Source organism: Anolis carolinensis, chromosome 3, assembly GCF_035594765.1.
Source record: "Anolis carolinensis isolate JA03-04 chromosome 3, rAnoCar3.1.pri, whole genome shotgun sequence".
NCBI classification, from domain to species: domain Eukaryota; kingdom Metazoa; phylum Chordata; class Lepidosauria; order Squamata; family Dactyloidae; genus Anolis; species Anolis carolinensis.
The window spans coordinates 28613591-28627366 of NC_085843.1; the positions used below are offsets into that span (position 1 = coordinate 28613591).

At 38.1% G+C, this 13776-nt stretch overlaps 1 protein-coding gene across 2 annotated transcripts in view; it reads right to left on the reverse strand.

Moving 5' to 3' along the window:
- Positions 1-13776, reverse strand: part of micu2 (mitochondrial calcium uptake 2) — a 92760-nt gene that overhangs the window by 37394 nt on the left and 41590 nt on the right. For both annotated transcript variants that reach the window (XM_008107994.3, XM_003219270.4), the window contains exons 2-4: positions 3529-3676; positions 937-968; positions 750-825 (exon numbers count right to left, since the gene is read on the reverse strand). In XM_008107994.3, the coding sequence (XP_008106201.2) occupies positions 750-825; positions 937-968; positions 3529-3676 (256 nt within the window). The remainder of the gene's footprint in view (positions 1-749; positions 826-936; positions 969-3528; positions 3677-13776) is intronic.

Genomic DNA, 13776 nt, shown 5'->3' on the forward strand with positions numbered 1-13776 from the left:
TATGTAGGTGTTCAAGCATCTTTACCTCATTACTGGGAATATCCCCTTTGTGTTTCTGTGATTGCCTTCATCTTGATACACTAGATTCCAAGCTAGATACTCTGTTGAATATTACCAACATAACTAATCATACTGTTTAGTAATAATGATCATCCAATCTCTCTTTAATCTCTCATTATTTATTGCTATTCAAAATCTTCTACCAATGGACTTCACTCAACTGCAAAATAAACTCAGCTTTGTATATAACAGTTATATATGCAGGTGCAGTACAGACACAGGTCATGAGATCTCAAATCTTAAAATAGTGATCTTGCCATCTTTTGGAGGACCCATAACTACTCATATCTTCCCTAGTACCAGCAGCCAGGAAAGGGAATGTAACACAATTTAAGATGATCCAAACAAATAAGTATCTTAGGGATCCTCATGGTTTCATAAAGACATTTCCAGCTTCATGCTTCAAATTCTCATTCTTCACTATTATAGTTCCTTTGCCACCTCCCTCCCCCAAATCAAGTAACAATATCTGACAGGCAAGTATTTCATCCTGTCAACTAGAATTTTTTGAGGAATCTTTTGGGTATTCCTTTTCAAAATCTACCTCTTAGTCCTACAAAGAATTGAAATATTTTAAATTAATTTAATTTAGTCCCATACAGCAAAGGTTCAGGAAATTGAAGCTTCTTCTTTAAGAATGAACAGAATTTTCCAAGAAAATAAATTCTACTAATGGCATAAACTATTACCTTTATCTCCGAGGTCTCTAAAAAATGTTGGCCCTGGTTTAGCTTTTGCAACGTTTGCAAGTGCAGAATCTCTCTCCTTTAAAAAAGCCAAATAAACACCAGGTCAGTTGTGAGAGAGGAATCCATTAAAACAAGTAGCAGAAAGTACAAGAGTTCTCTTGAAAATCAGCAGAAGCACTTTGCTTACCTTTTTTGACAGTTTCTTGGCCAAAGTTTTACCTGTTAAAGAAAAAAAAACACTACTCAATAATTTTACAAGTCAAAACCTTGATCAAATTCTTTGGATTTCTTTAAATAAGGAGAATGCAAGTAATGCAAAGCAGAACAAAACTACCAGCTTCAAAATAGTCTAATCCCAACAATGCAAAGGAAAGCAATATTCAAATCTAATACAAATAGCCTGTTCAAGTGTTCCTGCAACAAAAAGAACAAAAAGAATGATCTCTTTTAGATACTTTGTAACTTTTTATTGGTGAGCTCCCTCTATCAGCTCCAGTTCCATGCGGGGACATGAGAGAAGCCTCCCACAAGGATGGTAAAAACATCAAAACATCCGGGCATCCCCTGGGTAATGTCCTTGTAGACGGCCAATTTTCTCACACCAGAAGTGACTTGCAGTTTCTCAAATCGCTCCTGACCTCATAGTACTTTACTTGTTTTGCCTAAAACCATGATAATCAAAACAAGTCATAAGATAATAAGTGATAGTGAAAGACTATCCCTCCTGAAGGAGGAAGACTGTATAACAATGAAGTAGTGACCAATGTGCCTGTCTATCCTTTTCTTTTCAGTTCACTCCTTTCACATTAGAGCTGTAGTGCCGCAAAGGGGTTAAACCCTGAAAGTTGGGTTGCTGACCTGAAGGTTGTTGGTTCGAATCTGCGAGATGGAGTGAGTTCCCATCTGTCAGCTCTAGCTTGTGGAGATATGAGAAAAGCCTCCAAGCTAACACATCCCAGTGTCCCCTGGGCAACGTCTCTGTAGACGGCCAATTCTCTCACACCTGAAGCAACTTACAGTATGTTCTCAAGTCACTTCTGACACGATAAAAAGAAATCACTTTCTATATATGCAAGAGGACCTCTTCTCTTTCTCTTCCTCCTGCTACAGCAGAGACTAAATCAATGCTGTCTAAAAATATAAATCAAGCTTGACTGTGCATTTAATTGAACACTGCTTCTCTGTAAACACCATTTCATGCCCTTTGATTGTCATTTTGCTTTCTAAAGCTTCCTTTGGATTTGATGCTCCAACCAATGCCCCCATATTAGAATCCTATAAAATATAAATCATATAACAGATTAATCTCTAGTGGAAAGTAGGAAAGACTCTATATTGAGGAAGAGTAGAGGATTTACATGACCCTCAAATAATTTTTTCTTTGTATGAACATTATTTTCTACTCCTAGAGATAAGTAAAGTATGGACAAAAAGACATTTCTACAAGGAAAAAAAGATGGGAATCTGTCCTTCCTTTTTCAAAGGATTATAAGCACTTTGAAGTCATATTAACAAGAGCAGTGCCACTGATTTAGTGCAATCTGCAACATGAAGCTTTCAATCTGTGCAGCTCTTGAAAGAGTGCAACTAATAGAGATTTATTGTACAATATCCCAGTTTTCTAAAAGTGTGAAAGCTATCTGGACTGCCATTTTATAATGGCATTCTACCACACCCTGATTGGGAGGCAACTTATATACTTCTGGGGATACTCAGTTTTTCTACTTTTTATTGTTTTCACTCCATCTACTTTCACTCATGCAAATTGAAGGGAAAATATGAGGAAACTTACCAACTGCAATAAAATGTAGCTTTAAAATGTAATTTGATTTTTAAAAAATTGTTTTAAGCATGAAAGAATGGAAACTTCAATCCTTAGCTCTTCCAAGCCTGCAATGGAATTTTGGCTCAGTGAATAAACGGAATGTTTTTCAGAGTATCTCCACCTTTCTTGGACATCCCATTACACAGATTTCAAAATAATATGCAGCCGACCCATGAAGCACCAACCAAATGGAAGCATATCATGTTACTAGCCAAAAGAATCAGAGATGGCTGCATTCTGGCTGTTTCCCTCACCATAAAAAGCAACGGTTTCTATCTTGACTTTGCTGTAGGCAGATATGGTATTTAACAACATTCTTTTAAAAAAAACCAGACATTTCTGTCCTCTCCCTGCACAAATATTCAAAATGATTCTAACACCACTTTCAATATTATATGGGTTGTCACTTAAGAACATCAGCGCTGGAGTGAATGAGAATATATCTTATAATTAATGTTTATATCACTTCATCAGCAGGACGGGGCACTGTTTTGGTTCCCAGGAGTAATCTGGCAGCTGGGATGATGTCAGGGAGTGGTCTTACCCCCAAGCTTCATCTTTTCCCTGAAACCAGGGCCCATTTCATATTTCCTCTCGCATGGAGAGAAGGTTTCAGCTTACAGGTCCTTGTCCAAGCACCAGCTAGATCCTTTTATGTGGCATGTTCTCTTCCAAGTGGCATGCCTTGCACTGTTCTGTCTAATCACAATGGGAAGAACAATGATCTTTGGCCATTTCTGATTTTTATCTTTTCTGGATGTTTCCTGCCCTGGAACAGCCAACAAATTTCTAATATTCCTGTTATACACACACAATCTACATACATACATGCATACATAGACACACACACACACACACACACACACACACACACGAGCATATTAAACAGATATGCATACACACACTTTTATATTGTAAATGAATAACACAGTATAGGAAAAAAACAGCACTTACGCCCTGATTTGTCAAACATTACTGAAAAAAGGAAGTCTCTTGGAGTCATGTAATATTCTCCTTCATACTCCAAGGAAGCAAACTCCATAAAACGTTTTTTCCGTATGGAGAGCCTTTCTGCCATCTCTTCATCTATACCCTCTTCCTTCTAAAAGAAGCAAAGAAAGAAAGAGAAAAAAGGAGAGAAAAGGCAGAGATGCAATTAACTTTGTAGACTTTCACAACTGTCATTTAGGATTCAATAACATAGATAGTTACGTATAACAAAACAGACGTTCACAAATTGTTTTTGAGACTGCCCATTTTTGTTTAGAGCACAATGAAAGTTTATGTTTTGGAGTTGATCCATAGCAGCTACCATTTTGGTGGAAGTAATCACAGAAGTGAAGTTGGTTTTGGAAAGTTCCTTGATATTCAAGGGTTTGGATGTTCTTTTATATTATTTAGCTATTTCATGGGAATATCAAATACCAAGAAAAGTGAATTTTCACACCCTTTTGAATACTAAAAGATTGACACTATTTTATTGGAAAGATAATCCTTCTCTATTTAGTATCCAATGGCTAACAGATATAATAACACTTCCAATATTTGAAAGAACGAAGCATAGATAAAACTTTTACATGGACGTATATTTGGTCAGGTTTTATAATGTAATTATTATTCCTCCTTTTGTATTTTTGTTTTCCTGCTTTTGCTATACCGGAAATATATTCTGCATGCATGCATTCCTCAGTCCCATTTTCACTTGTGTATGGAAACTGCACCTGCAATTTAAGACCCTGGGGAAGGGCAACAGGTTCTGCTCCTAACCCAGTTTTACTCATTTCAGAAATCTTGTAAATTTCATTGAAAAGCAAATTAGATGTGCGCCGAAATATACAGTGAAGAGCAGATCAGGGTCCTCTGCAGTACTACTTTTATATTAATGTGCAGATTCTAGCCTGCATCAATAGGGGAATAGCGTCTAGGGGAAGTCATGCTCCCCCTCTATTCTGCCTTGATCAGACCACACCTGGAATACTGCGTCCAATTTTGGGCACCGCAGTTGAAGGGAGATGTTGACAAGCTGGAAAGCGTCCAGAGGAGGGCGACTAAAATGATCAAAGGTCTGGAGAACAAGCCCTATGAGGAGCGGCTTAAAGAGCTGGGCATGTTTAGCCTGCAGAAGAGAAGACTGAGAGGAGACATGATAGCCATGTACAAATATGTGAGGGGAAGTCATAGGGAGGAGGGAGCAAGCTTGTTTTCTGCTGCCCTGCAGACTAGGACGCGGAACAATGGCTTCAAACTACAGGAAAGGAGATTCCACCTGAACATCAGGAAGAACTTCCTCACCGTGACAGCTGTTCGACAGTGGAACTCTCTCCCCTGGGCTGTGGTGGAGGCTCCTTCTTTGGAGGCTTTTAAGCAGAGGCTGGATGGCCACCTGTCGGGGGTGCTTTGAATGCGATTTCCTGCTTCTTAGCAGGGGGTTGGACTGGATGGCCCATGAGGTCTCTTCCAACTCTACTATCCTATGATTCTATGATTCCCACTCAAGATACATATCCAAGCAATTAAAGTGATGCTATATAGATATACAGCATCTACACCAACATGTACTTCTATAACTTTACTCCTGTTGAAATATGCTCTAAGCTAAGTATGAATACTAACTTGAGATGCAGCTACACTATAGAATCATAGAAGTTGTCGTTTTACAAGGCTTTTCACCTTCTCTGCCAAATAGTGCTGGCACCTCATCAAACTACAAGTGCCATTAATCCAGAAAACTGAGCCACGGCAGTTAAAGGGGTGTCAAACTGTTTTAATTCTGAAGTGTAAATGCACCCCAAGCGAATCTCTAGTATCTGTGTTCTGAAACTGAAGCACTGGTTTTTTTGAAACAAACCCTACACTATGGGCCTCCATATTCATTGAACTGCTGTCTGTCTTCAATGAAAAATATAGTAATAAAAACCTGTGGAGAAGCCCCACCCCCTCCTGTGCCACCCTCGTTATGCTCCTGGAGGCTCCTGCTCAAGAAGGGGCATGGGAGGGATGGGTAGAACCTACATGGGAGGGAGAAACAACTGTTGAGGCTCGGGTTCAATTGCAGATGGGCCTGAGGTCTCTGCGCCACAAGACACCACATGGGCTGATGGAAGGGTTGTGTGCCTCTATGGGGCTGCCGGGGGTTTAAAAGCATCATGATGCTTCTCTGTTCTTAGTCTTCTCTGCATTTGGGGTTGAGAGTTTGGGCCTCTTTGCCTTTGAAGCCAATGTGGGTTCAACCTCTTCTGAGGTGAGTTCAACAGGGGCTGCAGATCCAAAAACCGGCAAAAAGGAGTGAATCGCTAGAGAGATTTCTAGGCTGCTGCTACTGCAGCGGACAAAAGGAACTGAGTCATTTGCCCCTCCTACTGGCTAAATACTAAAAGGGGAGAGCGGGCGGGGCTACCACCAAAATGTTTCAATTTCCAATATCTAAATACGGTAGTACCAAAACTGTCTATGCATGTGCAAGATGACCCATATGTGTGCATTTCATAGAGACTATAGACAAAAGTCAATTTAAAAGTATTTGTCACTCATCCACAATAATATTTCAATGAGTTATTAAAATACATTTTATTGCTTAGTAAATACAAGGCAGCTGTTACATTTGAATAACTGAAGACAAAGTGTAAGATTATTTAATAAAACCTCAGTAACATAACAGATTACTTTAAAAAAGAAGATAATGAGGGTTGAAATGGAACGCGGACTAAATTTCAAAAATGTATTAATTGCCTATCTCTTGTTGTTTTTATCCTAAAGGATGCTTAAATCTATAAAAGTTAATCTTTTGACAAATAGAAATAGTGTACCAGCTATTATTCAGCTTCTTGTCTCCAAGATGTGTAAACAGACATTTCTCTTAATAATCTGTGTACAGAACTGAGGGTGACAGGGAATGGAATCCCTTTTGAATCCCACCGCTGCCACCAATTTGTACAGATGCTGAGGTGTCTGACAGGAATGTGTGACAGAGATGGAATCCCTCTGATCCCACACACACACACAGATACCACCAATTAATAAAGATGTCTTATGAGAGATGATGTTAATTAATTATTTATTTGACTATCTTCTTCTTCGCTGCCACCAATGGAGGAGACGTCAGGCAGATGGCACTGGTTCTTTCAAGCTTTCTCTATTTGTTTTACTTCAGATGTTGATGTTGTTTAACTTAATATAAGAGTATGACAGAGGCTTAGTTAGAATAAAATCAAAACAAGTTTATTGCAGGTACAGAGCTTGATGGTTTCATATAACTTGTTAAAGGCACTTCGCTTAATGGTTACAAACGGATATGAGGTGGTCAAACTTTCAAAATATTTCTTTCTCTAGATTACATTAAACCTTGATCCTCCTGGATCCCCTGGGATTAACTTTCCCTAATCCACAGGCTCTATAAATGACCCTAGACAAGTCACCTAACTTGCCTAGTCTGGTCCAACCTAAATCTGACTCAAATCCTTCTATTTAAGCCAGCCTGATTCTCCTCAGAAGAATCAGTTCCTCCACTGTGACTAGAAAATCACAGACTGCCTAAAATAATTCTCTTTATTTTAGACCTGACTCAAACTCTTCTATTTGAGCCACCCTGATCCTCTACACAAGAATCAGTTCCTTCACTGTGAATGGAAATCACAGACTGCCTGCTGGGTTTTAAAACATTCCCCTTTTCCTTTCCAGGCGGCGGTTGGCTCCGCCCCTGTTGCTAGGGTAACCTGTTCTAGCATTCTAAGATGGCTACCTTCCCCCACACATCATCAATTCAAATACTCACCATTTTAAACTTAGCCAAACCTGACTGTTCAAACAAAATCAAATACACATGTCATCTATAAACAAAATATAATTATACACTTCTTCACAATCTGTTTGATATAATAAGAGTATTGCTCACCCTGGCTTTTATTATGTTTATCTGAATGACATGAGCTATAGACGTACAGTACATAGAATATATATACAGTAGAGTCTCACTTATCCAAGCTAAACGGGCCGGCAGAAGCTTGGATAAGCGAATAACTTGGATAATAAGGAGGGATTAAGGAAAAGCCTATTAAACATCAAATTAGGTTATGATTTTACAAATTAAGCACCAAAACTTCATGTTATACAACAAATTTGACAGAAAAAGTAGTTCAATATGCAAAAATGGTATGTTGTAATTACTGCATTTATGAATTTAGCACCAAAATATCACGATATATTGAAAACATTGACTACAAAAATGGCTTGGATTATCCAGAGGCTTGGATAAGCGAGGCTTGGATGAGTGAGACTCTACTGTACCTTTATTTATGTACAATTGTCTGTCTTGTTAGTGTATAAACGGCACTGAATGTTTGTCATGTATGTGTGTTTTGTGATCCGCCCTGAGTCCTTTTTGGGGTGAGAAGGGTGGAATATAAATACTGTAAATAAATAAATAAAATAGAAGAACTGAGTCTGCTCAAAATGAAATACTGGTGCCAATGCTCCATATGGCAATGCTAATAGCTAACTGCAGAAGCAAATATGATGACCAAGTTGACTGCATAGGATTTTAGGAAGTAAGCTAAGGGCTCCTAATGATGAAGTCTACAATCGCGTTGTCTTTTGTAGCTGCCGCATCATACTGTTCACTCATGTTCAGTTCAGTAGTCCACAAGGTGAACATGAGCCAATAGTGCAATGTGGCAACTAGAAAAGCCAATATGAGTATAGTGCCAAGGTCCAGACAAGTAATAGTCTCACTCTATTCTGCTTTGGTCAGACCTCACCTGGAGTACTATTTTCAGTTCTGGGACACACAATTCAAGAAGAATATTGAAAAACTAGAACATGCTCAGAGAAAGTCAGCCAAAATGATCAAAGATTTGGAAGCCAAGCCCTATGAGGAATAGCTGAGGGAGTTGGGCATGTTTAGCTTTGAGAAAAGAAGTCATGTTTAAATATTGGAAGGATGCCACACTGAGGAAGGAGGAAACTTGATTTCAGCTGCTCTGGAAACTGGGACATAGATTCAAATTGCAGGAAAAAAGATTAGGAAGAACTTCCTGATAGTAAGAGCTGTTCGGCAATGGAATAGGCTGCCTCCTTGGAGCATGGCGGAGTCTCCTTCCCTGGAGGTTTTTAAGCAGTGGCTGGATGGCCATCTGTCAGGGATGCATTGATTGTGTGTTCCTGCATGGCAAGAGTTTGGACTTGATGGCCCTTGGGGTCTCTTTCAACTCTATGATTATATGAGCTGGAAAGAATTGAGAATTAATAATATATGTTAATTCATGAAAGCTCATACCTTTACTATAAAGATAAATTTACTCAGAAGACTGCTTGCAAAATGTGTATTACAAAAACTACTTTCCTAAGGCACAGTTATGAGGGAACTTACACAGAGTTCAATTCAAGACTCACCGTTTCTCAAGTCACTTCTGACACAAAAAATGCAATACTAGTATTCTAGGCTAAAACATGTCAGCTTCAATGAAATGTGTTTAGTTAATGGTAAGCGTAAATTTTCACAGAAAGAATTCAGCATTTTTATTATGTGTAGTTATCACATGGATGTTTCCAAATATCATGAGATCCACAATGGCAAAGCATCATAGATGAGGTTTCAGACTATAACTTTGAACTGTAGCTGTTTTGTGGTTTTAAACAGTATCAACCATTAATGTTAATAGGACATTGTATAATGCCTAATGGTGAATTAGACCTGAATGACTTCAAAGGAATCTCCAGTGACGCAAGAGTCTTCCCCTTCCATTGACGTGTCAACTGATCAGCTGCTAGGGAGAAATGTATGTCTGAACACTATTGAACCTTCATACAATTTGGGGCTTTTCTCTGTAAGCTATTTTTTAATTTGAGCTATAAATCTTCTTAGGTTAATTTATTCTATGTGAAAGCACACACAATGGTTTTCTTCCATGTTGGTTTGCGTAGGAAATCTAGCCTGAGGCAGCTGTAATGATACACACACAATGTTTGCCCCCTGCAAAATCTCCTGTTAGGTCTGTTTAATTTATCTCTGGGGAGAACAATGGTTCTTAATCATAGGCCATTTGGTGAGAGCAAAGAAACAAAATAAAAAGGTGTTCCACTTAAATAAAAAATAACTTGAACCATACTTAATGTATTTCATTGTTAGATATTAAGAATGTGGCATTTGTGAATATTTTCCAGTTTTGCAACAATGCATTTTACACAAACCTGTATAATCCATGTTCAAACAACAACTGAAAATATCTAGAATTTGGACATATCCACCCTTGACTCATGTTAATCTGCATCTCTATTGCTTCTCTCTTTTTCCATCTCTTCTAATACATTTTAATTACATTTCTAATTATACTCAATACCCATTCCTAGTCATTTCTGGTCACTTTAAAACATTTTCACATCCTTTGTTACTGCCAGAAAGCTGTTTCTAATGACACATTTACACACATATACAGGCAGTCCTTGAGTTACAAACATCTGACTTACAAATGACTCATAGTTAAGAACAGGGGCCAGACAACAGGAAGTGAGAGAAATCTCCTCCTAGGAAAGGAAATTTACTCTTGAAAGAGTTATCATGTTTTTAATGTTTGTGCATATTTATAATTATTTTATGTCCCGGCATGGAATGCTTGCTGTATATATGTTGTGCTCCACCCTAAGTCCCCTTTGGGGTGAGAAGGGCGGTATATAAATGTTTTAAACAAACAAATAAATAAAAAGTGTCTTCATTGAAGCTTTACCACCAATCCTTATTTCCGCAACAAGCTATTTTTTTTTTTGGAAAATCCAATTATCATAGGGATAGAAAGTGAAGTGAAATCTTCTGAAGAGGGGCACAGATAGCAAAATAGACACCACAGAAGTGTTAACCCTCCTCAATGCTATCCAAAGCTTACAAATATATATTTTTTGCTGGAGGTACACTAAAAAATGGACCTGTTCTAACTTGCATACAAATTCAATTTAAGAACACATCTATAGAACTTATCATGTTTGGAACTTGGGGACTGCCTGTATTTGAAAATACAGGTTTTTTTCTGCTCATTGTTGAAAAAGAATTCCATCTGGTGATTGCAAACAACTGATTGTGTTAGGCCCAGTATGTTTTACTACCTTTAAAAACTCCCTACTCCCACAAAACATTTCATCTTATAACTTAATTCATTGGCAAGGGTTGTTTACAAAAGGCTGCTACTGCCAGGGTCTTGCAGGTCTTCTGGACGATATAAAAACCAAATTGCGGGAAGCTATGGCGAAGAACTGCTGCTTTTTACTCTAGGACATCCAAGTCAGTCCTGTAATTTCTTTCTCAAATGCAACCAAGGGTTTTCTTTTAAGAAAACATGTTGATCTATATATTGTATAAAAGTTGGAAATTGAGCTTTTAGAACCCTGGAACTTTTTAATGGAGAACTTTAGTGGCCTGAGGGAATTTTTTAATGGTTTTAATGGTATAAAGTTTTAATGTATTAATTTGTCAAATTTTGGCTTATGTAGTGTGCGCTTCTGTTTAGTTTTTGCCTATATGATGTTTTTGTTGTATTTTTAGGTTAGGTATTTTTGTTGCTTAACCATTGTATGCCGTTTTGAATCCCACCCATGGGAGAAAAACGGGATATAAATAAATACATAAAAAATAAATTTCACAGTAATATTTTATTTTTGCTAGTTTGTTCCACAAGCATTTGGAACACACCCCCTTCATTACTTAACTTAAAACACCGGTGGGATTTCATCTAAAAAAACACCCCAAAATAATAAATAGGTATGAATGTATTTATGCAGCACTCAGATGGAACCACCCGAGAGCAGTATATAGATAGAAAGGATTAGCAACCCTTGGGGCAACCATAGTCTCTCCAAGTTTCAATAATCATCAATGTTTCAACCCCTGTAATTTTTATCTTTTTTTCCCTCATGCCAGGAGTGGCTTGAGAAATGAAAAACACATTTAAGAGGAGAGTAGGCTTAATAATGCTGTTGGGGGGGAGCACCCCAAAATATTTTTTAAAAGCTACCAGGAATGCCATGAAATCACTTCTGTTCCTAAAAAATGGCAGCTGAAGATGTGAGGTGGCACTCCAGAGGACTTCCAAATGACAAAGTAGACAAAGCAGAACAATCAACAATAGCTTTTTCAAATGGAATATCCTTCTCAAGTTCTCCAGCGTTATTCCTGGTAAGCTGGGGCCCCAGGAAAATGACAGATTTCTAATGAAAAGACAGGTAAAGGAAACAACTGTCCCACTTCTGCAACCTTCCAAGGTCATTAAACCCTGAACCTATGCCTTTCCTCTATAGCGAAGGCTGGGAATACAGACTGACGTGGAAGTCATTGGTTATGAGCCCAAAACTTATCTTCTTCCAAAGCCCCTTCCCCATTGGAAGTCTTTCACTGAGAAGCTCAATTTGGTGGTACAGTAGAGTCTCACTTATCCAAGCCTCGTTTATCCAAGCTTCTGGATTATCCAAGCCATTTTTGTAGTCAATGTTTTCAATATATCGTGATATTTTGGTGCTAAATTCGTAAATACAGTAATTACAACATAACATTACTGCGCATTGAACTACTTTTTCTATCAAATTTGTTGTATAACATGATATTTTGGTGCTTAATTTGTAAAATCATAACCTAATTTGATGTTTAATAGGCTTTTCCTAAATCCCTCATTATCCAAGGTATTTGCTTATCCAAGCTTCTGCCGGCCCGTTTAGCTTGGATAAGTGAGATTCTACTGTATACTACTACTGCCTTTGGAGATAATGAGGGCTATGCTTTGTACCAGCCTCCATGGAGCATTCCCCATGACTTTTTACACATTTTCGTTTTCTGGCCTGATAGGGTATAGAATCAAGTTGTGGGGAAGATTTTAACATTATCTCTTCCCAGTTTACTTGGCTGCGTATGTGTGACAAACAGGATTAGAAACTGTAAAACATACAAGCACTGCCTCAAGAACTCTTAAAAAAGAGTTCAAGATACAAGCCCCTTTGAAATTTTCTTTCATTCAAGCAATTTCACATTTTTCAAATATAGATACAAGCCAATTTCCTCTCTTCCGCTCATTCTTTCAATGTAGGGCATATGTGGGCAACTGAAATTGGTGTGGAGGCAAATTTTCAGGGCAGGAGGGGGACACAACAATTGCCCAAAAAACAAAATTGGAAATTGGCTCGAATTCTACTTCTGGTTTTGAATAATAATAAAAAACCCCACTATTACTGGTATGTTGAACAGGGCAGAGTTATTTGTTATAGGGACAAAGACAATGGCTTCAAGGCACACTACATGTATTAATACAAAAGGAATTTTCTCCGTGTTTTGAGCCCAAGTAAACTGCTTTTTGGTAAGTGGATTTATTGTCTACAACATCAACACTAACTGATCACTATAAAGATCTAAAAAGGCTGGCAAAACTCCCACAATTTCTGACAGCCTACCGGCTGTTAGGAATTGTAGGAACTGAAGTCCAAAACACCTGGAGGGCCGAAGTTTCTCCAGGTCTGCTGTATACCTTGCCCAGCTCTTTGAAAATTTGGAGCAAAAGACATGATTTGCATGTTTCTGGGTCCTATTATATGCAATTCCACTCCTTCAACTGTATAATATGTTTTACACTGGAGGACTTAATTTCACTCTACACTGTGTCTGAAACATTTTAGTCACCAAAGCATATGCTAAAATAAAAGCCAGTTAGTCTTAAAGGTTTTGCCATATTCCTTTTCCCCTCCCCATATTCCTTCCTCTTCTTTATGCTATAAGAGACGAATACAACTACATAGCTGAAACTTACCACAAGTGAAAGAAGGAACCCTCTACAGTTAATAGAAAATATTAGAAATACTGCTAATCACTATGAGAAAGGGGACCATATGTTCTATAACATGGAAGTTTCCAATTGCAACCATAATGTTCAGGCTGTATTCTGGAAGCTATTGAATTATGAATGAATGTCTGTGTCATTAGTACTATATTTTGGCTGCTAAAAAGCTTTACAAAGTTGTTTTGTTTTGTTTTTTAATCCAGCAAGCTCTGGCTTGGTTCAGATTCTTCCTGAAATATAAACCAGAGGAGGTGGGGAACAAGAGACATCCAAAGAAAAGACAAAGGGAGGGAAGTTCTACAAGTTCTAACAAGCCAGGAGCCGAGTTGTTTAACAAGTCATAAATTTACACCCCAGTCTGTAAGTTATCACACTGAACTCCTTCAAAACAACACTACAA